This window comes from Eubalaena glacialis, chromosome 19 (assembly GCF_028564815.1).
Source record: "Eubalaena glacialis isolate mEubGla1 chromosome 19, mEubGla1.1.hap2.+ XY, whole genome shotgun sequence".
NCBI classification, from domain to species: domain Eukaryota; kingdom Metazoa; phylum Chordata; class Mammalia; order Artiodactyla; family Balaenidae; genus Eubalaena; species Eubalaena glacialis.
This window is the reverse complement of record NC_083734.1, coordinates 12,172,176-12,197,383: the sequence shown is the minus strand read 5'-3', so window position 1 is coordinate 12,197,383 and position 25,208 is coordinate 12,172,176. Positions and strand designations below refer to the sequence as shown.

Below are 25,208 nucleotides of genomic sequence, written 5' to 3'. Positions count from 1 at the left end.
ACCCTTTGTCTCAAAAACTCAAGTGCCTGGACCTCTAACAGACAAAGCAGTCCTCAGAGCTTTCTGAAAGACTATTTCCTGGGTTTTAATCCTCAGGTTGGCTGTAATAAAAATTTCCATTTCTTTCTTAGATTGACTATTGATTGATTTTTTTCATTGACAACTTGCATTCACTCACACATCCCAGAGAAAAAGTTTTGAGTGCACATATCAGATCAGGCACTGTAAAAGGTGCTCGTTGGACATATGGTGATGAATAAAACAAACGTTAAGTAAAAATCACACCAATAATTATATAGGTACAAACAGTGCTAAGTGCCCTGGGATGGGGGGATGGAGGGAAACCCAGGTTTAGATGAATGAGAATTACAAAGGGGGAGGACAGAAGAAAGATACAGGAAGGGTTTGGGGGAATACCTGTCCTTAGGTGGAGGTCACAGGAGGAGACTTGTGAACTTGATTTAGGATGTGTTGAGTTTTAGGGCCTGAGGCACATCCAGGCTGGAAAAAGTTGGAAATATGGAGAATCTGGGACTCTGGCACCAGGGCTGGGTTGAAGACAGAGGATACTAATCACTAAGGAACAGGCTGTGGTTAAACCACAAACAGGGGTAGGCCTCCCCCAAAGAAAGCTACAGAATGAGAAGCCCAGCAGGCAGAGGAGGAGAAGGGAGGAAAGAAGAAAGTGATAGATAGGGGTGGTGGTGTCTGGGCTTAGCACAGAATAGGTGCTCAGTACTTGTCCGCAGGAGGCGGGCCGAGTGAATGAACGACCCTCTCAGGGCAGCCTTGGTTAAGTCCCTTCCTCTCTGGACCCTCGTTTCCCCTGTAGAATGGCAGTAGTTGCCGCTGTCAGGCGGGCTCAGTCCGCCTTTCGCGCACGCAGTGCCAGCAGGACGTCGGCGTGCTGCGCCAGTGTCCGCTGGAGGGCGAAAGCACCCCGGGCTGCGGAGGGCGGTGGCCTCACCTCCTCCGCGATCGCTGGAGAGTGCCCGGGATGCGCTGGGTGGGAGAGGGCGCGCTGGGGACGAGTCCTGTGCCCAGAGCAGCGCGGACACTGCAGGGAAGCTGAGGGTGACGGGGAGGGGGGGGCGGGGGGGGGGCGGGGGGGCGGGGAGGCCCGCGGAGCCGACGGCGCTGGGCGCGCGGTGGGTCGCTGCGGGAAACCCCTCCGGGATGGGAGTGGGAGGAACAGGAGTAACCAGGTGAAGAGGAGGGAGAGGTTGGGGAGATGGATCCGAAAGACTCAGAAACCGCTAGGGACTTTCACCTGGGACCCCGGCAGGGCCCAAGAAGGGCAGGTGCGGATGCAGAGGGGGCGCCGCACGCCTAAGCCCGCAGACTGAATGACCGATCACTCCCGCTTCGCCGTCCGCGGGCGCGCCTGTCTAGGGCACCGCAGGAAAGTCTCGGAGAGCCAGGAGGTGCCAGGGCCCAGACCACTCCTGGAGGGCCCGCCCGAAGCGCTGGAGTCCGTGGGCGCCGCCCGCCTCTGCCCGCAGGCAGAGTTGGGGGCAGGCTTGTCCCACCGACCCCGCGGGATTGGCCCCGCCCCGGGGCCGCGGGGAGGCCCCACCATGGGAGGCGGAGTTGCCGCCGCCCCCTCCAACCCCCTGGACTGCGGCCCCTTCTTAAGCCCGTGAAGCTACAGGCTGCCCCTTTCTCGCCTCTCCCGCCAGGCTCCCTCTCCGCGATGGCCTCCGCACTGAGCTATGTCTCCAAGTTCAAGTCCTTCGTGATCTTGTTCGTCACCCCGATTCTGCTGCTGCCACTCATCATTCTGATGCCCGCCAAGGTCAGTTGCGTCTCTGGGCAGCCCCTTGGATTCTGGCCGCCGGGTGCCCAGCAGCGGGCACCGAACCCGGGAGCATTAGGTGGAGCGCACGGATTCCCGGGGGCGGGCACGGCTCCCCTGGGGCACGGACGCTCAGGAGCTCCGGGTGCTATGGGAGGTGCCCTGCAAAGAATTCTGACAGGCATGGATCTTGGGGTTCACAGATCCCAGGGCGCAAGAACTGTTTTGGCAAGCACAGAAACCCAGAAGTTAGCACCGATCTTGGCCACACAGCCCCTCTATAGGCTCAGATCTCCCAGAGTGCATAACCCGGTCCCCAGGCCCCCCAAATGCCACCTGTACCAAGAGGGAGCCTGGGGGCTTGTCTTTCCCTTCTTTCTCCTGTCTCTTCCCTTGGGGAATGGGGACTTCCCAGCTGTAGGTGGCTTCCGAGGCCAGTCGGGGACCTACACGAAAAGATCATCACCTAAGTGAACCCTGAGTGCCATCTTTGTCCCTCTCTGGCCCTCCTTTGAGCCTCGGTTTCCGTCTGTGATCCACATTTCTTTCCAGCTCTGAAACCTGGGCAGCCACAGCTGAGTCAGAAACCTGCTCCCAGCTGAAAGGCAGGTCAGGTTGGCCTGCTTTTGCTCACTGCCCGCTGTGGCGGCGGCAGGAGGCGGGACACAGTCCCAGAGCTCACGCCTTGGGTGGCACGACGTAGGGTCTCGGGGAAGCTGTGTCCCAAGCCCTGGCCTCCTGCTGCTCCCAGGAGGGAAGCGGAGAATGAATGGCCTTGGCCACAGGGTGGGGGCGGTGCGGGGAGCCCTGGCCCAGGCCCTGCTGGGCAGTGAGAGGCCTGTTTGGCAGAGGCCCGAGCCCTTTGAAGGCTTTTGTGGCTGCTGGCTGCTCCTTCCTCATTCCCTCTTTCCACCTTTCACTCTCAGCCCCGACAGGAAACCTCAGCTCCCCCCAGCCCAAGCAGGTTTGGGAAACAGAGGGGCTCTTTAGGGGATGTTCTGAGGGCAGTCCTAGAGGAATGGGGTTGTACTGGGGGATCGGGAAGCCAATCTTTGAGAGAACCGGACTTCCACCTTTCACCCATCCTTGTGATTTTAGCCAAGCCCCTGTGTTTTCTGGGCCTTGGTGTTCTCGTCTGTACGATGGGGCAAGGTGGTTTGGTTGTTGACATTTTATGGCTTTAGGTGCCAAAAGGGATTATGCTGGTTCCTAGGATGGGGGAGGGGGAGGCTGGGAGGAGCCCTTGGGTGGGCTGAACACAGACCCTGGATGGGCCAAGGACAGCAGATCCAACTAGAGCGGTTCTTTAGTTTCCACACCAACTGTGATCGGCCATATTTCCTCTGTAGAAAAAGATTTGGGCCTGTTATCATCTGTGGGAGGGAGCCAGGCAGGAGAGCTGTGATTTTAGTTCTGCTGGTGGGGAGTGATGTTCCCTGGACTAATTATGGTAGCTTTGCTGACCTTCCTGCTCCGGAAGAGTGTGACCGAGACCCCACCCCCACCCCTGCCCATCCCATCCCCCGACACACAGGTGGCCCTGAGCTGGGACCCCCAACTCAGGCTGTGTATGCATGTCATTAACCTGCCCCGGGAGTGAGGATCAGGCGAGGGAAGAGGAGATATCAGTAAAAGTCATTCCAGGGGCTGACTTCATGTGCTTTCTCTCCCGGTGGTGCAGGTGACTGGGAGCCAGAACCCTGTCTGCTTGTTTTCTCCCTGTGTGCTTCTGTTTTGGTCACCACTGAAGAGCTCCCCGTCCCCACCCACGGCCACAAAGTTTGCAAGGAAACCCAGGGCAGGGGGCAGAGCAGCGGGGAAGCTGGCGAGAAGTTGGCAGCCTGGGCAGCCCTGTCCAAGCGGGGTGGCGACTCCCAGGGCATGTCACCCTCTGCCAGTGCCCGGGCCCCTCTCCTGCAGCCTTTCTTCTTTTACTCATCTCCTGCACCTTGCTTCCTTCCTGTCTTCATCTCTGCTCCACTTTTCTGCCTGTTCTCTGGGTTCTTTCTTTAAAAAAAATAGCTTTTTATTAAATAAAAAAATATATTCATTGTGTTATTAAAGTTATGTGAAAATTCTTATGTTTAAAGTCTGTGAAGTATAAAGTAAAAATGAAAAGACTTTCAAATCCCATAAGACACACACACAATATGTTCTCTTAGCTACAATTTTCCATTAAGCACTATGTCATGGACACCCTTATTTGTTAATAATTAGGTAAATAATGAGCCATGGTTTTCTTCAGTTGTGCACTTAACGTATTTTTTGAGCCCCACTATGTGCTCTCCACTGTGCTGGGTGTGGACTTTTAAGTCCCACTGTCCACTGTGAGCTCAGCTTGAAGTGCTCCTCCGGCCACATTCTCAGCTGCAGGGAAGGCTCCGAACTGACCAGGAACTGGGCTCCCACCTGCAGGTAGAATCCATCTCATTCTGCACGGTGACCAACCCCTCCTCAGGCTTCTCTAAGGTCGTCTGTCCTATTCTGCTCTCTCCACAACACTCTGGGAGCATTCTAGACGAGGGAGGGTCAAGTTTGCTGACTGGAATTATTCAGGGATGGGGCACCTCCTGGGCCTCCTGATAGGAGCATGGAGGTGAGGGGGCAGTTAGCCTGTGTCTTTTCTGTTGGTTACTTCTGGCGCCTCTAGGAACTGTCCCGGGAAAACTGGTTACACGTGTCACCTGCCGCTTCTAAGTTCAGATAATAAAAAAATCACTTTCTGTGTGCCATATGTTAAGAATGGGTACTTTTAAATCCTCGATTTACAGGTGAGGACATGAAACAAGCAGGGGGAGGGGCCAGGGTTGGGAGTGGGAGGAGTATTTTATCAAAGGCATCGTTGGGAATTGTTCTCACATGATGATAAGAAGAGGGAGACTGAGTTTTAGACAGTATTACCATTTTAAAATTCTCTACAGTACACCGTCTTATTGCCCCCCCTGCAGCAGACCATTCCTACCTCTCTCTCCCTTGACACCAAGGCCCAGAGAAGGCGTAACTGAAGGCCACACAATGGCAGACAGCGGACATTGATCAGGCCTGCCCGGTGTCAAAGCCTGGTCTTCTAACCACGTTGCTATCCTGCCTTGGGCCCAGAGGCTTCAACCAACATTGATTCTCCCCTCCTTCCCAACAAAGGGACATCTGACAAAGTTTGGAGACATTTTTTGTTGTCACAACTGGAGAGAGTGCCACTGGCATGTAGCAGGGTGGAGGCCAGAGATACTGCCAAACATCCTACCATGCACAAGACAGGCCCCCGCCGCCCCCAACACAGAACCATCCAACCCAAAATGTCAGTAGTGCCGAGGCTGAGAAACCCTGCATTAGACAGTAGGGAGGTGTCCTGGGGTTCTCATGGGCTGCCGAAGAAAGATTTATTTTTATCACCGATAACACAGTCCAGACAAAGAATGTCTCAGCCTTTGTGTTATGTTCCATGCGTATAATATGTGTTATCTCGGGTGGTGATAAACAGTGATTGTGTGCAGGTACGTTTTCCCAGCAGTGTTGTCACAGCCCATGCTGTGCTGGTCCGTTTCTCTAATCAGCATTTGCAGTGTCCCCGGGGTTTCAGGCCTGTGCTGGATGCCGAGTGACACGGATTCTCCCCTCCACTGCTCACTCCACTGTTCAGTGTTCAATGGTGGGTGAAATATAATGCCAACCCAGTGTGCTAATTGCTGCGGGTGGGGGCGTGCATAGAGGAAGGACACAGACCCAGACTAGGGGCAGCAGTGAACTGAGCCCCGAGCACTAACTCCAGGCCAAAGGAACGGTGTCATGTGTGAGAGCAGCTGTGGGAGGCGGAGCATCTGCCTCAGTTCCCACCAGTGCCCTGGAGTCGCAGGAGCTCGGGGTGGGAATGGGCATGGGAGATGTGGCTGGAGGGCCCTGCAGGGCCTGCTCCATCACAGAGGGTCTCCCAGGACATGCTCAGGCATTTGGCTTTTGTCCTGAAGGCAAAGGAAGGCTTTTAAACAAGGGAGTGATATGATCCGGTTTGTAAAAAGAGAAAGAGGGAGCAGCAGCGTGGAGTGATGCAAGTAGAAAGATCGTATTAGAAGACAGCTGTGCTGTACACCTGAAATTAACACGATATTGTAAATCAACTATACTTCAATTACAAAAAAAAAAAAAACTACAGCGAATAAAACAGCAAAAAAAAAAAGATAGCAGCAGTGATGCAGGCAGAAGATGTGGCCTGAGCAAAGGCAGGGCCACAGGGTGAAGGAAGAAGGGAAAGAGGAAGATTTTGGCGTAGAAGCTATAGGTTTTGGAGGCTGATTAAACTGGAGGGGGCTGGAATGAGGGAGAGGCAGAGCCTGGGTGGTTAATAATGATTATAGTAAAAATGCTGATGAAACAAAAAACAACCCAGGGAGGTGGGCATTATTATCCCTATTTTATTAGGCGATGAGACGGAGAATTAAAGTCCTACAGTGAGTAAGGGGCCAGGGCTGCGAGCGCTTGAACCAAACCTAGGACTGTCTCACTCCAAAGCCAAGATCCCAGTGGCTAAGTAGCTAAAGGGTATGAACAGGCAGTTCACACAAGATTAAATACGAACAGTAAAGTTTGAGACCCTCGTAACTAGAGAGGCAAATAGACACCAAGACCATCTTCTCAATTATAATAAAAAACAACCCTGAAAATACTCAGTGCTGGCCATTGTCTGAATGAGCTGGTTTACAACACACATTTCTGGGAGCCGAGAAAGTTGGAGCAGCCTTTTGAGAAGGAAATTAGATACAGATACCAGGAGTTTGAGGATGTGCTTTGGGGAGCCTTTCCTAAGAATTGCACTTACTTTGTAAAATGATTTCATTTTTAGAGCGGGTCATCAAAAACAGTATTTTCTTTTTTTTTTCTCTTCTTCCTCTTCCTTCTTCCTCCTCCTCCCCTTCCCCCCACTCCCACTCCTCCTCCTTTTCCTCCCGTTCCTCCTCCTCCTCCTCCTCCTTTCCCCCCTCTTCTTCCCTGTGAAGACGTGAGGATGCAAGGCTTGGAGAGGTGAGAGACCTGCCCAGGACCGCACAGCTGGGGGGCAGGGGGCAGGAGTCTCTTGATGACGGGTCCTGTGCCCTCCTCACTGTCCTGACCCTGGAAGGCTGTGCTGACGGGGGCAGGGAAGCAGGGGTTCCCACTGACATGCCATCCTGTTTTGGCAGTCCATGCCCTGCTGTCCCGAGCGTTCTGGGGTGGGGAGCGGGGCGGCAGCAGCTCGCCAGGCCTCAGTGCCGTCTCTTCAGTTTGTCAGGTGTGCCTATGTCATCATCCTCATGGCGATTTACTGGTGCACAGAAGTCATCCCTCTGGCTGTCACTGCCCTCATGCCTGCCTTGTTTTTCCCGCTCTTCAAGATTCTGGACTCCAAACAGGTGAGCAGTCCCAGAGCATCCGGGCGGCTTCCTGCTTCTCTCCCAGTGGCTCCTTCTCCCGAGCCCTTCTCTGAGCTGCCTAGGACCCGGGGGACCAGATAATACCCTGTTTGTGGGCTCTCTCTGGTATAGAGACATACCCTTGACCCTCCATCCCCATTCCAAGCTGCCCTGAAGTCAGCATCTGCTCTGCTTGCTCTGCTCGCCTATCTCTGGGGACTTGGGTGACCCTGAGCCCAAGCAGTGTGTGGTCAGGGGGCAGGCCTGATGGGGCCTCCATGCCATCCTGCAGGTGTGCGTCCAGTACATGAAGGACACCAACATGCTGTTTCTGGGCGGCCTCATCGTGGCTGTGGCCGTGGAGCACTGGAACCTGCATAAGAGGATCGCCCTGCGCACGCTCCTCTGGGTGGGGGCCAAGCCTGCCCAGTAATTACCCCTTCTCTCTCTCACCACAGGGCTCTGCAGTAGGCCCCAGGGCCAGGGAGGGGCATGTGGCACAGGCCAGATCACCCACAGGCAAGGACTGGCCATGGCCTTACCTGGGCTTGGCAGCCAGGCAGACCCCTGGGTGGGTGGAGGCCGGATCAAGCCATGCCTGATACCCCTAGGGGCTTTGTGGGGAAAGCAGGAAAGAGATGGCTCAACTACCCAGCTCAGGGGGAAGCGGAAAGGTCATCCCTCCAAAGCTGGCACATCTGTTCCCTCTGCAAAGCTGCTGCTTACCCCACCTTCCCCCCATTACTCAGTCGTCTCACCCCTCTCCAAGATCTCCCCTGCCAGTCACAGGCCATTCCGACCAAGCCGTGGAGTTGATATAGCAGAATCACCTGGGTGTACTGAGTACCCGCAGGGCCCCGGGCATGATACCGGGGGCTTATTTACCACCTCATCTGACTCTCACCACACCTCTGAGGGTTGGGGATTATTCCCATCACCCACGTTCTGTTCTGAGGCAGAGAGGGGTTAAATGGTTTGCTGACGTCACATGGGGATTGGACCGGGCCTGTCTGATGGGGCCTTGCCCCCCTCTAATTGGGAACTCAGCATGCACCTTTTTTTTGAGGCAACGTGCTCCCTAAATGATGGCGTGACCCAGCCCAGCCCTGGGAAGGCAGGTTGGTTAGTTCACAGTAAATCCCTCCTGCTATGTCCTCATGTCAAGGACCATGCTGGGCTCTGAGCACACAGAGACCCTGGCCCGCCTGAGCACCCTTGGCGCCTCAGCTCCCTTGAGTGAGGGCTTTGTGACTCTCTGACCTGTTACCCGAGCCCCTCCAGTGATTGGTTTACAGGGTCAAATCAAAAGCCATTGCATTTTCTAGAAATGTGAGGCCTCAGAATTCCTGTTTGTAGGATCCTTTGAGTGGTTGGCTTCTCTCCATCAGCGGGTGGGCCTCACTCTGGAGTGTGCTGGAGCACTTTTGCTCCCAAATCCAGGACGTTCACACACGCGTCTCTGCTCCTTCCTGCCACCTGGCTCCTCCTCCGAGCCTGGCTTCCAGCTGCCCAGGGCACTGCCTGTGCTGGGGGCGACCTGTATGTCGAGGCTCCCTTGGTGCCTTGGAGCATCATGTTGAAGCCTCATTCATGTAAACTCTGACCCTCATCCTAGCCTGGATCCCAGCCTTTGTACTTATGGGTCCATGAGGTCTACTGCACGGATACCAGCTAAAGCCCGGTGCAGTGCAGCCCCGAGACCCTTCTTCAGGCAAATAAATTAGTGGCCCTGGGGAGAAGCCTGACTGCAGAGGGGCATGGGGACCAAGAGGTTGAGTTCCATTTAGCCAACCGCCCCTCCCACGCTCCTCTGCTCCTGGCCTTGTGCCAGGTGTGCGGGACCCATGGAGAAGAATCAGACCTTCCCTGCTCACGTTCTAAGGAGACAGCAGACATGGAAACAGTTTCAAATCCAGCCAGCGAGAAGTGTCCTAGAGAAGACTGAGGAGGGTGTGGTCAGCCCTACCTGGTGTGCACTGGGAAGGAGGTGACAGAGAAGGGATGCTGCCTGAAGGCTTTGAGAGACTGTGAGGAGTTTTCTAGGCAGATGACACAGGTGGCACAGAGGTGGAAGGTGGGGTGTTATACGGAAAGGGAACGTTTTCTGAATACTGTTTGGGGATCTGGTCCACTGCAGAGCGGAGGGCGGCAGAGAGTGTGAATGGAGGGAGGTGGGGCAGGGGATCAGCCATGAAGGAGGTCCCACTTCCCCAGGGCCCTCCCCGGCTCATCCTAACCCTGAAGGCTGACTCCACGCAGCCTTTCTGAACTCATGAGGGGAGAAGTGGGGTCAGGGTGGGTGGGAATCTTCTAGATAGACGTGGGAAGTTTGGTCTGCCTGCACATAGGGCTGCTCCAGCGCACCCCTAAGTCATATTAGGGCCAACTCTCCACACTGGGTCCGCACAAACTGGATGCTGGTGCTTCCCTTGCTAGATGGTGAGCGCCTTAGAACCACGACTGAGGCTGAGGCCGCCTGGTGACCCGGTAGCCAGCAGAGTAGATGTCAGTAATGTTTGTGGGAGAGAGGCAGAGGAAGGGAGGGGAGGGAAGGGAGGGAGGGAGGGAGGGAGGCACTAAAACTGCAATCCCCTCCTGGACGCCCAATCTTGAACTGGCCTCAGCACCTTGGCCCTGACCCCTGGCATCCCTGCAGGGGGCACCTAGCCCCCCGCTGCTCCCTAGGGGTTGTGAGAGGTGGGGATGGGGGATTCTCCGGCTTTCCTCCCTGCCCCTCCTCTGCAGGCTGATGCTGGGCTTCATGGGCGTCACGGCCTTTCTCTCCATGTGGATCAGCAACACGGCCACCACGGCCATGATGGTGCCCCTTGTGGAGGCCGTGCTGCGGCAGATGGAGGCCATGAGCGCAGCCACCGAGGCCAGCCTCGGGGCTCTGGAGCTGGCAGACAAGGGCAAGGCCGGCGAGCTGCCAGGTGAGCCCCTGGCCAGGGCAGCCTTCCCCTCTGTTGCCAACAGCTTTAGCCACCTCCCTGCTTCCTGGAGCCCTCCTTTTAGCAGGCACATAGAGAAATACTTAGAAGACGCTGTTTTCCTAAGTTTTAGGAATGTGATTAGTGCATAAAAGTTAGATCCTTAAGTAGAGCTTATAGCAAGTTCCTGCCCTCCATTCCCGCCATCACAGAAATGAATACGTGTTGATTTGATCATTCATTTGGGTATCTTTTGAGCACCTACTGGATGCCCCTCAATCCCTTCTACCCCTACTCATCCTCAGGGAGGCCTCCTCTGAACAGGCCAAATCCCTCACACTCTGTTCCCGCAGGTACTGGGGCTGGTCATCCCACCTTTGCTTCCCCGCTAGGCACCGAGCTCAGGCGAGTCAGAGAGTGCCTGTGTTTTTCTCTGTCTTGTTCGCTACCCCATCCCCAGGGCCCAGCGTGGGGCCACTCAGGGCCTGTGCTGATAGCCTGATTGCCAGACCCTGGGCCAGCAGAGATGAAGCAGACACACTCATATTGTGGAGCCCGGTGGGATGGAGTCAAGAGGCCCCTCGGTTAGTTCATCTGACTTGGGGGAGGCCACGGGTTGCCATTAGCCAGACTCTGAGGGAGCGCAGAAAAGGGAGAGGCCTTGCTAGGAGGAGAGGACATCTGAGATGGATTTGGACCCCTCCCTCCAGATGAAGGGAAGAGCTTGAGCAAGAGCAAGGAGGCAGGAAAGAAAGGAGTGTGTCTGAAGTTGCTGACTTTGCTCGGAGCACTGAGGAGCCTGGGCCTTGCCGAGGGACGTAGCTGGGGGGGGCACGTGGGGCCGGATAAGAGCACTGGGCTGGAGGTGGGGGAGAGAGAACCTGGGCAGAGAGCCGGCAGAGCTGGCACGCCTGGGTCCTCAGGTCAGCGGCAGGGTCAGGAGCTGGGGCGGGGCAGGTGGTCCCCAGTGTGCCCACGGCAGTGTGCCCACCACAGGGAGCCAAGCGAATTTTGAAGGTCCCTCCATGAGGCAGCGGGAGGTCGACAGGAAGAACGTATGCAAGGCCCTGACCCTGTGCGTGTGCTACGCAGCCAGCATCGGAGGCACTGCCACCCTGACCGGCACGGGACCCAACGTGGTGCTCCTGGGCCAGATGCAAGAGTGAGTCGCTGGCCATGCCTTTTGGGGACAGTAGTGGGGGGGGATGGGGCTGGAGGGGCCCACCCACCTCTTCCTCCTCTTCAGCTGGGCCCTGGAGCCGGGATGGGGGTGGGGGCCGCCTGCCTGGGGTGAGAGGATGGGCCGCCATCAGCCTCTGTGGCCCAACCTCCCTGCACATGCTCAGGACCCCACAGCGTAGGAGCTGATGTCCACAGACCGGGTTGCTTTCTGCTCAGGACAAGTCCTGCCTTTCTTTCCTGGGCTCAGGATTCTCGCTCAGACAGGGAATGTGGATTGAACGCGGAGCTGGTCATGGGAATTGACAGTGTAATCCGAGAAGCGGGGTCCTTGGTTAAAACTTGTAGAAAATAGATGCCCCTAAAGATGCTTCCCTCAAAGCTGGCTCGCGACCTCGGTTGTTAATGGCGATGGTCCTATGACACCCGGAAAGGTTAGAGGTTAGGTCACCAGGTGCCTCACCGGCTCTTTCACTATGGCCCCTCTAATTGCCCTTGAGGGGGACGTGTGCCCCTGTGAGGCTCCAGGTGGACCATGGGGTGGTTTAGAACTTTCCAGCCTTGGCCACAAAGGGACCCAGGCTTTGAGGACCCAGTTCTGTTCTTGGCCTTGTGCCGGGTGGGGCTTGGGTCACAGAAGTGAGAGGCAGCTGAGGGTAGCAGACACCCAGAGAGTTCTGGCGGGTTGTGTAAATGTGTCAATGAAGATAAGTACAAATTGCAGTGGGCACAGAGGGAAGGAACAGAAGTATGGCGGTGCCCGTCCTGTGCAGATAAACACCCTGGACAGGGGCGGGGAGGGCAGCTGGAGGGCGGGAAGGGCAGGCCCGCAGACACTTGAGGTCGAACAAGCAGACTGCTCTGCTCCTGCGAGTGTTTTCTGTAATGATAGCCTCGTGGTTCTCCCTGAAATTCCTCTGGCTGAATGGGAAAAGCTCTGTGGCTAGTTTGACACCCCTGGGCTAAAGGGAGCAGTGCCTGGGGCTGGGGGCGGAAGTGACCCTCCTCTAGCCCCCAGGAAACATCTTCTGGTCCCACCCTGGGAAGCTTTTGAGATTTGATTTCCTGGGGGGGGCCTTCCCTTGCAGAAGCCCACGGGGTGAGGTTCTGAGGCATCTGTGGACCCCCTGGAGCTGTTGGCCAAATTATGTGTGTACAAAGGTGTATTTTTCTGGCCTGAAGGGCCATGCCTTTCATGAGCTTCTCAGCGGGGTGTGGACCTCCAGGAGGGTCAGTTGGTCGCGCCTCAGGCTTGTCTTGTGCGCGGCCATGTTCTGGGGCCCCTGCTTGACTGGGGTAATGCTGAGTGATGGGTGTGGGTGGCTGGACTTCAGGAGGGGGAGGCCCCCGCTCCAGACCACCTCTCGGGGCCCGGCTGCCGCTCAGCCTCCGCCCGCAGGGTCCGGCCCGCCCGCTCTCCGCAGCTCAGTGTCTGGTAGAGATGTGGACCGGTATGTTTCCCTTCAGATTGTTTCCTGACAGCAAAGACGTCGTGAACTTCGCCTCTTGGTTTGGATTTGCCTTCCCTAATATGCTGATCATGCTGCTGCTCTCCTGGCTGTGGCTCCGGTTTATTTACATGAGATTCAAGTAAGTTTAAGATGCTTATGGAATAGGGGATCTAACCATGCCGCGGCTCAGCAGGGGAGTCTAGACCTCCTCCTGTCTGGCCCGGACCATTTCTCCGGCCCCGTCTCCTGCTAGTTTGCCCTCCAGTTCCCGCTACCCCTGCTGCTCACCGTGCCTTTGCACGTGCTGTTCCCTCTTCCTGGCATGCCACTCCCTGCCTTCCTACCTTCCAACCTCCTCAGTCCTCAAGGCCAGTTCAAATGCTCCTTCCTCAGCGACACCTTTCCCAACTCCCCCCACCCCCATTCCGATTCTGACGGATTGCCTGCTCGCTGTTCCGGGCTTCCCTGGGCACACCACGCCCTGCCCCTTGGCACCTGCAGTCATGCTCCAGTGCCATCCCTCCCCCGACCTGAGCTCCTCTGTGGCCTGTGGTAAGTCCTCTCTGACCGCTACACCCGGCCCAGCTCCCAGCCCAGGGAGAAAGGGCAGGTGTACCGTTGTCAAAGCAATTAACAAGAAGCTTTGTTCTTGGTGCTCGTCAACACTGCTGGACAGACTTCCACTTGGCTGCCAGTGTCCGTCAGGCCAGGTCACAGCAGACCTCCTGATAATATCCACATCAGTCCAAACACAGGTTTACTGAATGCTTACAATGTTCCCAGCAGCGCACAGCTTCTGCAAAGTTTACCTTCCAGTTCCCAGCACACAGCTGACCAAGAGTCAACCTTGAGAGCAGCCAGACTTTGGACAGAAACCATGATGTGTGGCTGACAAATACCTCAAAATGTTGTTATTTTTAAATGCACAAACTTATCTGTGGCGTGAAGGTGACCCTCTCACACTGGAGTATAAAGTACCTAGCTGTGAGACATGTGCTCTGTGCCTTAGTTCACATGGCGCTTGAGCCCAACAAAAAACAGAGGCCTATGTGGCCAACAGATCTCAGAGCTGAAAGGTAAAGCGCCCACGAAGACCTGCGAATTAATGGGAAAAAGGGGCACTTTGGTTAAGTTTTCTTCTGAAGGAGGAACTGTTTTGAAAACTGCCGTTAAAAAAAATCTCTGTCCATAATCAAAGCAGCCATAATGATGACAAAATGGTAGCTGTAGGCATTCGTCGCGCACCCCACCCTGCCTGGTGTCCGGGCCCCCATGTGAAAGGGAAGCTGGTCCTACGGGTGCTTGGCTGCACAGTTTGAATCCCTCATCTGGTTGGTCGTGGAGAGCAATGTCAGGGTCATTCCCTCCAGCCTAATTCAGAAAAACTGTATCTTCCTGAGTTTATGGGCAGCTTCCTAGGCCACATCCAGCCAAGGGGGCCACAGACCCTCCCAAGACCACCCAGGACTCTTGGGATATTCCTGCTGGCTTACACCCAACTTTCCTCACCAGGCTAAGCCCTGAGTTAGGGATGACAGTTCTTCTGGACCCCTGCCACGGGGCTCGGGGTCCCTTCGCCTCTCCTGCAGCGCATTGACCCAGTTCATCATGCACCCACCCAGCTCCTGGGGCCCCCACAGGAAAGCTGGATCCATTTGCCTGCATCTCGTGCCAGCCCAGCGGTCACCAGACGGCTTAACCCAAAGATGAATGTGAAACCACTTAGTATAAGAGGTACCTGAAGGCCTGGGGGCACCACTGCAGGGGGCCAGCACTGGACAACTGCATATATGATGCAGCCCCCAGAGTCTGCAGCCAGTGTGGTGTCGGGATGTGTCTCCAGCATCAGACATGGGCTGGGCAGCTACCAAAGTCACCCCTTATCCTGGAAGCCTGAAGCCTCTGGTCCAGCCCCAGAGTCTCGAGAACGACAGGTGGCAGCAGATCGGTAGTGGGTGGAACACAGACTCTCTCATGCCAAGGGGGCGAAGACAGAGAGGCCAGCTCCCACGCCAGCAGAGCCATCCCCATGCTGGATGATCTGGAGGATGTCCCTGGCGGGTGACCCTGAGGACAAATGTCCTTGCCCCTTATCCAGAACGGAGATCTTGGCAGGCTGTGCAGACCCGAGTCCCCATCACTGCCACTTCCTTTCCTAAGCCCTGAGCACCGCAGGAAGCTGTGTCCCAACCTCCTTGAGTCCCTGCTCTAGGCCGTGCCCCACGCCCTGCATGGCCCTCACCCTCTCAAGGGTGGTTCCCGTCCAGCCCTGGCTTCAGCATTTGGCACCTCAGCACGTATTCCATTAACCCCTGTGCTCCTAGGAAGTCTGTTTTAGGGTCCCAGGAAGGACTCCCACAAGGGAAGCCTCTCTAGGGATAATCCTCTTGGCCTTGCCCCCTACCTTCAGGCTGACGGGGGCTGGAACGTGTGACTGGAATCCTCAGTGGATCCCTCGGGGTTGGCATCCTGTGTGCCAGTGGCCCCAGTCAGCCCTTACCCAAGGCTAGGTACCCTCTATAACTCCTCCGAGATCCATCCTCCTTCCTGCCCCCTCCTGCCAACACTCCCCAGGGAAGTCCTGCAGGGTGCCCTGGGCAGGCGTGTTGGCCAATGGGCACTGGTTCCTAGGGAGCCCGTCCAAGAGCAGGACCTGGCTGGCTTCCCTCCTGCCTTAGCCACAGCTACTACGAGCCCCCGAGTCTTCTGCGTCCTTAATCCTACGTGTCAGCTCCTTGCAATGCAAGTACCCACCCTGCTCCTGCCTGACCCAGTCTGCTGGGACCTGTCCTTGTTCCTTGTGTCCTCTTGAGCCACCTGCTGATGGGGACTGGCATCCTGGCACCATCGAAGGCAGCTCCAGGCCGCAGTGGGAGGAGGAAGACGGAGCATGTGAAGGAGCCTCGGCCCCACCTTGAGCCGGTTCCAGATTTCTCACGGCCACCCCCAGATGTCGGCAGCCACCGGTCTCTAGGCGACTGGCACCTGCCAGGACCCCCGTGCCAGCAGTGGCCTCGGTTCTGCTTCTTTCTGCTTCCTATGCTCCTGTCCATCCCCTGCTCCGTTTTGCTCAGCCTCCCACCCTCCTGCATCCTCTCTTCCTACCTCCACTGTCCCTGACACCCCACCTGGGCCATCTCAGGCTTCTTCTGGGGGCACCCTGGGGGCATATGCTGGGTCCATAAAACAGAGACTTTGCCCCACTATGTCCTGTGAGGTAGGGTAGGCAGATGACAGAAATGGGGAGTGGGAAGGGACTTGCTCAAGGCCCTCCGGGGGACAGGCAGCCCTGTGTGGCTTTCTATCAGGTTCTGCTGCCCAGTGTCCACGCTTCCATTCTACCAGCCCTGAGTCAACCAACACGCCCCGCCGTCCTCTTGTCTTTGCATTCTCTAGTATTAAAGAGTCCTGGGGCTGCGGGCTGGAGAAGAAGAGTGAGGAGAAGGCTGCCCACGAGGTGCTGTGGGCGGAGTACAGGAAGCTGGGGCCCCTCTCCTTCGCTGAGGTCAACGTCCTTCTCTGCTTCTTCCTGCTGGTCGGCCTGTGGTTCTCCCGGGACCCCGGCTTCATGCCCGGCTGGCTGTCAATCGCCTGGGTGGAGGGCAAGACAAAGTAAGTGGTTCCTCCCACAGCGCCCCCCCATGGCTCTCCTCCTTCTCTGCCGTCCAGTTCTGGAGCACTCTGTTGGTTTCTGGACTCAGTTTTGTCTCACCAGTCTTCCTGACAAGCTCACAGATGTGTTCTTGTGGCCCCTCTTGCCCCAACAGGCTGGCAGGGTAGCCAGGCTGTGATAGAGAGAGGTCGGTTGGGCTAGGACTGGGGCTCTCAGTGCTCTGGTTTCCAAGTCTCTGTTCTGCCATCTTTCCTTTCTCATCTTTCTTCAGATCCGGGCGAGTCCCTCTGAAGACACACATCCTGGGGTCCAGAAGCTTCTTTAGATAAGAGACTTGGCAAAAGGGGGGATATGAAGTTTCTCTCCTGGCTAAGATGTTATGTGGTCAGAAAAGAAGAAAGGTTGAGAAACATGCATACCCTAGAAAGGGCAGAAGATGTGCACAGGGAGATTGCTGCCTGTTACTGCTTATTCCATTTTGAAGGTCTGCTTGGAGTAGCCCCAAAGTCCTTGTGGTCACCCTGGTGAACCCAGAATCCCAGAGAATCTGGTTGAGGAGAGCTCATGAAGCTCACCTATGGAGCAACACAGACAGAGAGGGAAGTGAGCCCCTCAGAGTCACTCAGAGTTGGTGGCAGAGCTAGGCCGAGAACATGGGAGTCTTGGTTTCCAGCCAGGATTCAGTCTACCTCATCCCTCCCGATCTTGGCCTTTGGGGTTCCAGTTTTCTTACTCAGACGAGCCCATCTCCTCACGTGGGAGCATTCAGACACAGAGCAGGCTTGTTGCATGACTGTCAGTGCAGCCAAGATGGGCTAATCCCATGTGCTCTTCCCTGCCCAGGTATGCCTCCGATGCCACAGTGGCCATCTTTGTGGCCATCTTGCTATTCATTGTGCCTTCGCAGAAGCCCAAGTTCAACTTCTGCAGCCAGACTGAGGAAGGTAAGGCTCCTGTCCTGGCCTCCCATTCATCAGGGTTGGGGCCCCGGCAGCAAAGGATCTCCATGGTGTTCCCTGGGCCTGGGAGGGAGAACATCTCACCCTGTTGAAAAGGACTGGCTAGATTACAAAGTCTGGGCACAGCGTATTTTCCAAGCCTTCTCTGCATATTGTTTAGTGCAGAATCTCCTCTTTTGCTTTTTAAACATTTGAAATCTTATTTATTTTACAACAGGAACAGAAAGAGATTTCACATTTCCAATAATGCCATCAGTATTTTGGGGGTTTCTCTCTCCCTCCCAGTCTTTGTTAATATGCATATATATTATATGGCTATAATCAAAACACACATAATTTCAATCCTGTTTCTTTATTGGTTTTTGTTTTCATGTTTTTGCTTGTGGTTATGCTAGAAACATTTCCTGCTATTGCCACAGTCTTCAAATTTATTTTCTCTAATAACGGCATTATATTGTATCGGGGGCTGTAACCATTCCCCTGTCATGGAGCATTCTGGCTGTTTTGAATTCTTCATTATTATAAATTAATGTTTTCGTGAATATAGCTTTTTCTTTGAGGGTGTTTCTTCTTTCGGATAAATTTCTAGCAGTGATTGCAGCTTGGGTAAAAGAGTATATATGTCTTAAAGGCTTTTAAAATGTATTGGTAAATTGCTTTGCAAAAAGACTGCACCAATTTATAACACTAACAGGAGTGTATAATAGCTTTACCATATCATGTCTTTACCAGCAGTGGGTGTTGTAGTGATTACCGTAAATTTTAGCTAATTTACAGATATGAGACGGCACTCATTGTCCTTGCAGGCTTTTATCCCCCTGCATTAGATCTCTTTTACCTCTTTTGCTTGCTAATGCTGCTCTGGGTTATGTATGGGTTGTTTTTTTTTTCTTTTCCTGGCCGCGCTACATGGCTTGTGGGATCTTAGTTCCCCAACCAGGGATTGAACCTGGGCCCTCAGCAGTGAAAGCACGGAGTCCTAACCACTGGACTGCCAGGGAATTCCCAACGTACGTCTGTGTTTTTATCATCTCTTCTCAGAAAGGAAAACACCATTTTATCCGCCTCCGCTGCTGAATTGGAAGGTGGCCCAGGAGAAAGTACCCTGGGGCATCGTGCTGCTCCTGGGGGGTGGCTTTGCTCTGGCTAAAGGATGCGAGGTAACTTCTCCACTGTGGGCTGCCTAGGGCCCCTTCCTTCACCAAGAGGGCAGCTGAGAACTGCTGCACCCCTCCTCCTCGGCATCCCAGGCCTGTGCCTGTGTGTTTCTGTGTCTGTCTTCTCCATGTAACTGTTCATTTCTTGAAGACGGGGCCTCTGCCTTGTCATCTAGGTACCCTGCACCATGAATAGTGCTTGGAATAGAGAAAGTACTCGCTGAGTGATTTCAGAAATGAGTGAATGAGTGACCCTGGTTAGCCAAAAGAGATGGGGGATGCTGGGAGGTCTCCTGTGGGGTTTGGTAATAACAATCTCTGCTTTGATTTATTCTAGGCAGATCTTTCTTTCAAGTCTTTGTGAATATTTTCACCATTACCTTTGGTTCTTCTTCCTGATGAACTTTGTTGATATGGTTGCCATTAAAATGGCAGGGAGGGATGCTTGGTGCTGCTTTCCTCTGTCCATCCGTTCATCCATCTGTCCAGGAATAGAACGTAATAGATAGACTTGGTCTATCTTATTATTGCGGTTTCCTCAGCATCTAGGATGGAGCCTGGCACATAGTGGGTACACAACTATTATTTTGATGAACAGATCCATCCATTTAGTCACCTCTCCATCCATCTCTCATTCACTCATTCATTTGTCATCAAACCTTCCTATTATGTCTGTGTTAGGTCAGGCACAGGAATTACAGAGGAGATTGATATATGGTCCCTGTTCTTGAGGATTTCACAGCCTAGAGAGGGGGACATGTTTGGAAGAGCATTTCAGAAAGAAGTGACACAGGAGTAAAGAAATCAGCGTGTTGTATCCAGCTGAGGAACAGCAGACGATAAGGCTGGTGAGGCTCACAGAAGCCACTTCACTGAGGGTCAAGATAGGGAGTGCGGACTTTATTCTGAAGGTGGTGGGCAGCTACTAAAGGGTTGAGGCCAGAGAGTAACTTGGTCAGATCTGCACTTGGGAAAAATCTCTTGGATGTCTGAAGTGGAGGCCTAGGCCAGACAGGGGTTGGGGGAGACCCAGTAGATGCTCCATAGCCTTCATCTAACACAGGCTCAGAACACTGGACTTCATGGACCACTGTCTCCTTCTTGAAACTCCTTCCTCCTTTGGTCCCCAAGACATCATTTTCTCCTGTCTACTTCTAACTCTGACTATTCCTGCCCTGCCTCCTTGGTTGACTTTTCCTCTGTTCTCCCTTAAATATGAGTGTTCCTGAAGGTTCTGTCCTTGGCTTCTTTGTTCACGTTTCATTCTCTCCCTGGACAATCTATTCTTAGCCTAAAGCCCCAAATCTAAATTCCCAATTTCTGGCTCAAATCACTCTCCTGAGCTTTAAGAACTGTGGGAGACAGAGAGGAGATGATGGACATGAGATGTTTTGGGTGTCATGGTGACTGGGCATAAGAAATAAGGGGGACAGAGACCCCAGGATGACCCCCTAGCCTTCTAGGTTGGACACTAGGTGAGCCTAGTCACTGGGCTGGGGAGCCCACGGGGAGCAGAAGATGAATTCAGGTTGGGGCATGTTGGGTCTGACCCGCTCATGGGATATCTGCGTGGAAATCCAGACAGCAGACCAGCTGGGCTGGAAACGAGGATTTAGGAGACAGCAGAGTGAGGATGGAGACGGAAATTGTGGGTATGGATTAGATCACCTATGGTACGTATGCAGAGAGAGAGAATCAGAAGTGAAGGAGGGGCTGAGCTCTTTGGAGACAGATGAAGGTCCCTCCAGGCTCCGGAGGAACTGTGAGCCAGGAGCCCTGTGGTGACTGCCCTCCCTGTATTTCCCAGGCCTCGGGGCTGTCAGAATGGATGGGGAAGCAGATGGAGCCCTTGCATGCCATGTCCCCAGCAGCCATCACCTTGATCTTGTCCACACTCATTGCTGTGCTCACTGAATGCACAAGCAACGTGGCTACCACCACCCTGTTCCTGCCCATCTTTGCCTCCATGGTAAGTAACCCTGCTGGGGGTGATGACCCTTAGTCATCATTTCATAGGAAGCTGACCATATCCTGGGTCCCTAGAGAGACAGTGACATCAGGGGCCCAAGCCTGGCCAGGCTCTGGAGACCTGCGTCCTGAGCCCTGCTCTAACACAGACTTGTGTGCCCTTGATGGCCCTGGGCCTGCGCTCAATGCTTCGCTGGTTCTTCGTTGTATCCTCCACGCTGACCAAAAGTGCTAAGCAACAATCAGGTGCCCTAAATTTATTTATGAATGTAATCGATTATTTCTCAAGCTGGGGAGACAGAGCTTACACCAAGGATGCCATGGGGGAATGATAGAGGGTCTCTCAGAATGTAGCACAGGTGAGCGGGAGGCCTGCAGGACAGGGGGACACCATTGGCTGGAACCCGCCAGGAAGAGATCTTGGGGGAAATGGAGCCTGGGAATGGTGGGAGGGGAGAGGACGTTCCGGGAAGATGGAGTAGCCCACATAGAGGAAATGGGAGCATGACTGAAAACTCCCAGAAGCCTTGCTTGGCAAGCTCAGGGACTGGGGATCAGTGGGCACTGAGCCCAGAGAGGCTGTGGGTGGTGGTGGATGGGGATGCTGAGTGCCAGGCTAAAGGGTTGTGTTCCGTGGGCAAGCATGTTTTTGAATTGGGACTGAGAAGAAAGCAGAGCTTATAGGAAGCTCGACTGTGACCTTCTCTTGCATTTCCTTTTGTCACTCATCACTTGGCAGTACCAACCTCAAGGTGGTACAGAAAAAGCCCTAGGTTCGGAGTCAGAAGACCTGAGTTCAAGTTGTGGGATCCTCAAACCCGTCACTCAAGTTCTTTCCCCTACTCTTGTGCTGAGGGTCAAGTAGGATAAGGGCTATGAAAACCCTCTGTAGATGCAAAACGAGCCAGGGAGAGGCTGGGGCTGTCATTCTGGAGTTGGGAGGACAGACTTACAAAGGCCTCAACACAGGATTGAAGTTGGTAAATTTTCATTCAGTTGCCAGGGTGTCCACGTGTATAAAAAGCAAACCCAAGTGATTTTCTCCTTTTATTCCAAGTGAAGATGGAAGTGTTAGAAAGAGCAAGGTGGCCCATCTCCCCCTCCCCTAAGCAGGCTGCCCAGGGCGAAAAGATGCCGAGGAGTGTCTTCTGATGCTGGTCGTGCCGTAGTGAGGACTCCTTCCCCTAGCAGAGGCCTGGCTTTGTCACCTGCAGACACTAGTCAAATGGGGGTCTTCACCTGAGTGGGTGGCCAGGCCCTTCGAAAACAAGCTTTTCTAGAATCCGAAGCCCCGAGTTAGATTCCACACAGACCTCACCCTCCTGCCTCAGCACCCACCTGCAGGCAAGGGGAAGGTGGTGACCCCCCAGCTGGGTCACAGAGGCACATGGGGTGCATACACCATGGGGAAACCAGGAAGCAGACTGGTTCCTCTCAGTTACTCCTAGAGGGAGTGCAACTGGCGCAGCCTTTTCAGAGACCTGTTTACCCATGGGAACCATAACCTGAAACCCGCTCATACCCTTTGACTCTGGGAATTTTTTTTTTTCCAATAAAAAAAATATTTATTTTTTCCTATGGTTTAGAATATATCAATACAGTGATACATGTATATATGTTATAATAAAAACCCCTATATTAAAAGTATATGCTAAAATACTTTCCTGATAGTGGTGAAAATAAAGAAAATTGGAGGCCACTGGTAAAAAAAATATTATGTACATTTTTATATTTTGTGCATAGAAAGGTTTAAAATATAAGGTTTGTGAAAATAAAACGACAAGGATTTAAAAAAACCCAACTGCTAAGAGATTACACCGGACTCTGGGAATTTTATGTCTAGGAATCTGTCTTAGGAAAATCATCAGAGATGCCTACAAGCTTATATTATAAAGACGCACATCAAAGAATTATTTGTTATAAAAATACTTCCATAACAGGAGGGGATTGGTGAAATAAGTTATCATATATTCATACAATGTAATACTATCAAGCCATTAAAAAAAAAAATCACAGTCCTGAAGGGTATTTCATAAAATGGGAACACATAATTTTTCAAAGCTGAAAATGTGATACATACACATAGCCAGAAAATGTCTAATAATACCAAAGAGTATACAGACCCTTACGCTCTAGCTTCCTCCCTAGAGACAACTCCTGTTATTAATTCCTTAGGTATCTTTCTGGACGTATTACACATGAACACACAGACACACACACTCTCCTTTTAAACAAATGGCATTATTCCGTGGTCCTGTTCTGCACCTTATTAAATCTAATCATATATCTTGGAGATCCTTCCATTGTTAGCACATAAAACCTACTCAATTCTTCTTTTCAGCTGCAAACTATTCCATTGTTTGTATATATGTATTTTATTTGACCGTCCTGCTATTGATGGCCATTGAGTCTGTTTCCTGTGTGTTTTGCTGTTAAAATATTGCACTGAACATCTCTGCATATGTGTCTGCTCTCATGTGCAAGTAGATCTGCATGATAGATTATTAATTTTGATATTGACAGACATTACAAATTATTATATCATTCATTCATTCAACAAATATTTATGAGCATCTGTCTACTCTGTGCTAGACGTGGCTGAATTTTAAGCTTTAAACAGATGGATACCAAATTCCATACACAAAATGATCCCAAATGTGTATAAAAACACATACATACAGAGGCACACACACAGGTGAGAGATGTGGTCCCTGCCCTCTAGGCTCTCTCTGTGTCAGGACAGACAGACATGTGCACACATGGGCTGCAGGAGTGCCCAGCATGGTCTCTGGCACATAGTAGGTGCCCAAGAAGTATATGTTGAGTGAATTGAGGGGGTTCAGAAAGGCTTCCCGGTCAGTTCAGCCTTCAGGGTCCAGCAGAGTTATCATCCAGATGCGGCAAAGGGTAGAGGAGCCAGCAGGACAAAGGCACAGAGGTGGGAATGTACACAGTACATCAGGGAAAAGCTTTTCAGAGTGATGGTCCCCAGGAGCTTTTGTTTTCTGCATCTGTGACGTTGTAGTGCTGTGTTTTTCCCCAGTCACGTTCCATTGGCCTCAACCCGCTGTACATCATGATCCCCTGTACCCTGACTTCATCCTTTGCCTTCATGTTGCCCGTGGCCACCCCACCTAATGCCATCGTGTTTTCCTATGGACACCTCAAGGTTTCCGACATGGTAACGCAGCCGCTTTTATTCACTCCTATCAGCTATGATGCTTTTGTCATGAGGGATGCCCCATTTATTAATGACCTGTGGTGTCAAACAGTTTGGGACCAAATGTCCAGACCTAGCTCATTATTTGCATTTATATGCAGCTTTTTTCTTCTTTTTTGACATGATCTCTTATTTCATAGACTGTTCTGTCTCCCAAAGCTGAGAGGTGGGTTACCGAATCTCCCACCTGGAAGTGCCCGAGCAGCCACCAGGGGAGCCTTCACTGAGCACTTGGAAGGGGTGAGGGTGGGAGTCCCACAGGGACAAGAGGGACTTCACAATCTAGTAAGAACCCGTGAGGACAGTCAGGAGGGGCAAGGCTGAGATGAGGGGAAATGTTAATGACAGCCAAAGAGATTGACAGAGGTGTCTACAGACATGGAAGCAGGCAGCGGGAGAGACACCACTGCCTGGGAGCAGATGCTGCCTTAGAAACAAATGCCACCAAAGGAGGAACTCTTCAGTTCTGCTTTGGCTTTATCCCAGCCTCCGGCGGGAGGAGGGCAGCTCTGCAGCTCCGGAATGGGGAGAGGCAAGTGGGCAAACAGGGGAGGCCAGGAAAGCGGGTCCCTCCCTCGGCCCAATCAGGTGTTAGTTAACTCAGAGCCTCCGCTGGGTATCTCTGGGACTCCATGGAGCATTCTCACACAGAGGGTGGGTCCCAGAAACCAGGAATTGCAAACTCAATTCCAATCCCCAGTGAAAATTCTGCCACAGGGTTTGAAAGCAATGGTTAGTGAGCACCCAAAGAACGCAGAGCAGGCCCTAGAAAGGCCAGCACGTGCCTGTGGGACGGTGAAGGCGCTGGGGTGAGCGCTGGACCTGGAGTCAGACCTGGGCCCCTCCAGTAACTCCCTCGCCTCCCTGAGGCCCAGTTTTCCAAATGTCCCAATGGGCCTGAAGAGCCCACCTGTGCTGCCTGTTTCCCAGGCTGCTTTAGCAGTGGTGATTCTTACTGGACACGAAGTTGCTCTGCCTGGGGGGTGGGGTGAGCACAGGGCCTGGCCTGGGGACAGGAGGCCCAGCAAACAGCCTTTGTTCCCTTCTCCCAGAGTGCTGGTTCCCAAGGCCCGTTCACCTTTGTTCTGACAGCCTGGCAGACCCGAGGGTGCTGACTCTGACCCTGTTTTTTTCCAGATGAAAACAGGACTAATAATGAACGTCATTGGAATCACCTGTGTATTTTTGGCCATCAACACCTGGGGACGGGTCATATTTGACTTGGACAGTTTCCCTGACTGGGCTAATGTGACAGCACATTGAGACTTAGGAAGAGCCGCAAGACCACGCCCAAGGCCCCTGCCCTCCTGAGGACACCCAAACCTTCCAGTACAACTTGTAGCAGAGCTTTGGGGTTCATGCCCCAAGGTGACCCCATGATGCCCACACCCCACGGAGACCCAGCCAACGGGCCACCTCTTCCTCCACGCCTGGGGTCTCAGCTGGGAACGGGTGTCTGGAGGGCAGGCTCGGAAGTGAAGGGAGCCTCCCATAAGGCTGCTGGCGTCCATCTTTCCTGGGGGCCTGCCATCATCTCTGGGACGGGCAGGGT

General features: G+C 53.5%; 1 protein-coding gene across 1 annotated transcript; it reads left to right on the top strand.

Moving 5' to 3' along the window:
- The first annotated feature begins 1,678 nt into the window (after positions 1 to 1,678).
- Positions 1,679 to 24,919, top strand: SLC13A5 (solute carrier family 13 member 5). The gene is made up of 12 exons (XM_061175025.1): positions 1,679 to 1,795; positions 7,051 to 7,179; positions 7,472 to 7,608; positions 9,925 to 10,112; positions 11,106 to 11,271; positions 12,756 to 12,878; positions 16,136 to 16,351; positions 17,196 to 17,296; positions 18,353 to 18,471; positions 20,276 to 20,437; positions 23,480 to 23,617; positions 24,794 to 24,919. Exons 1-12 carry the CDS (start codon positions 1,694 to 1,696, stop codon positions 24,917 to 24,919), a joined length of 1,707 nt encoding a protein of 568 aa, XP_061031008.1. The 5' UTR covers positions 1,679 to 1,693.
- The last annotated feature ends 289 nt before the right edge of the window (positions 24,920 to 25,208 follow it).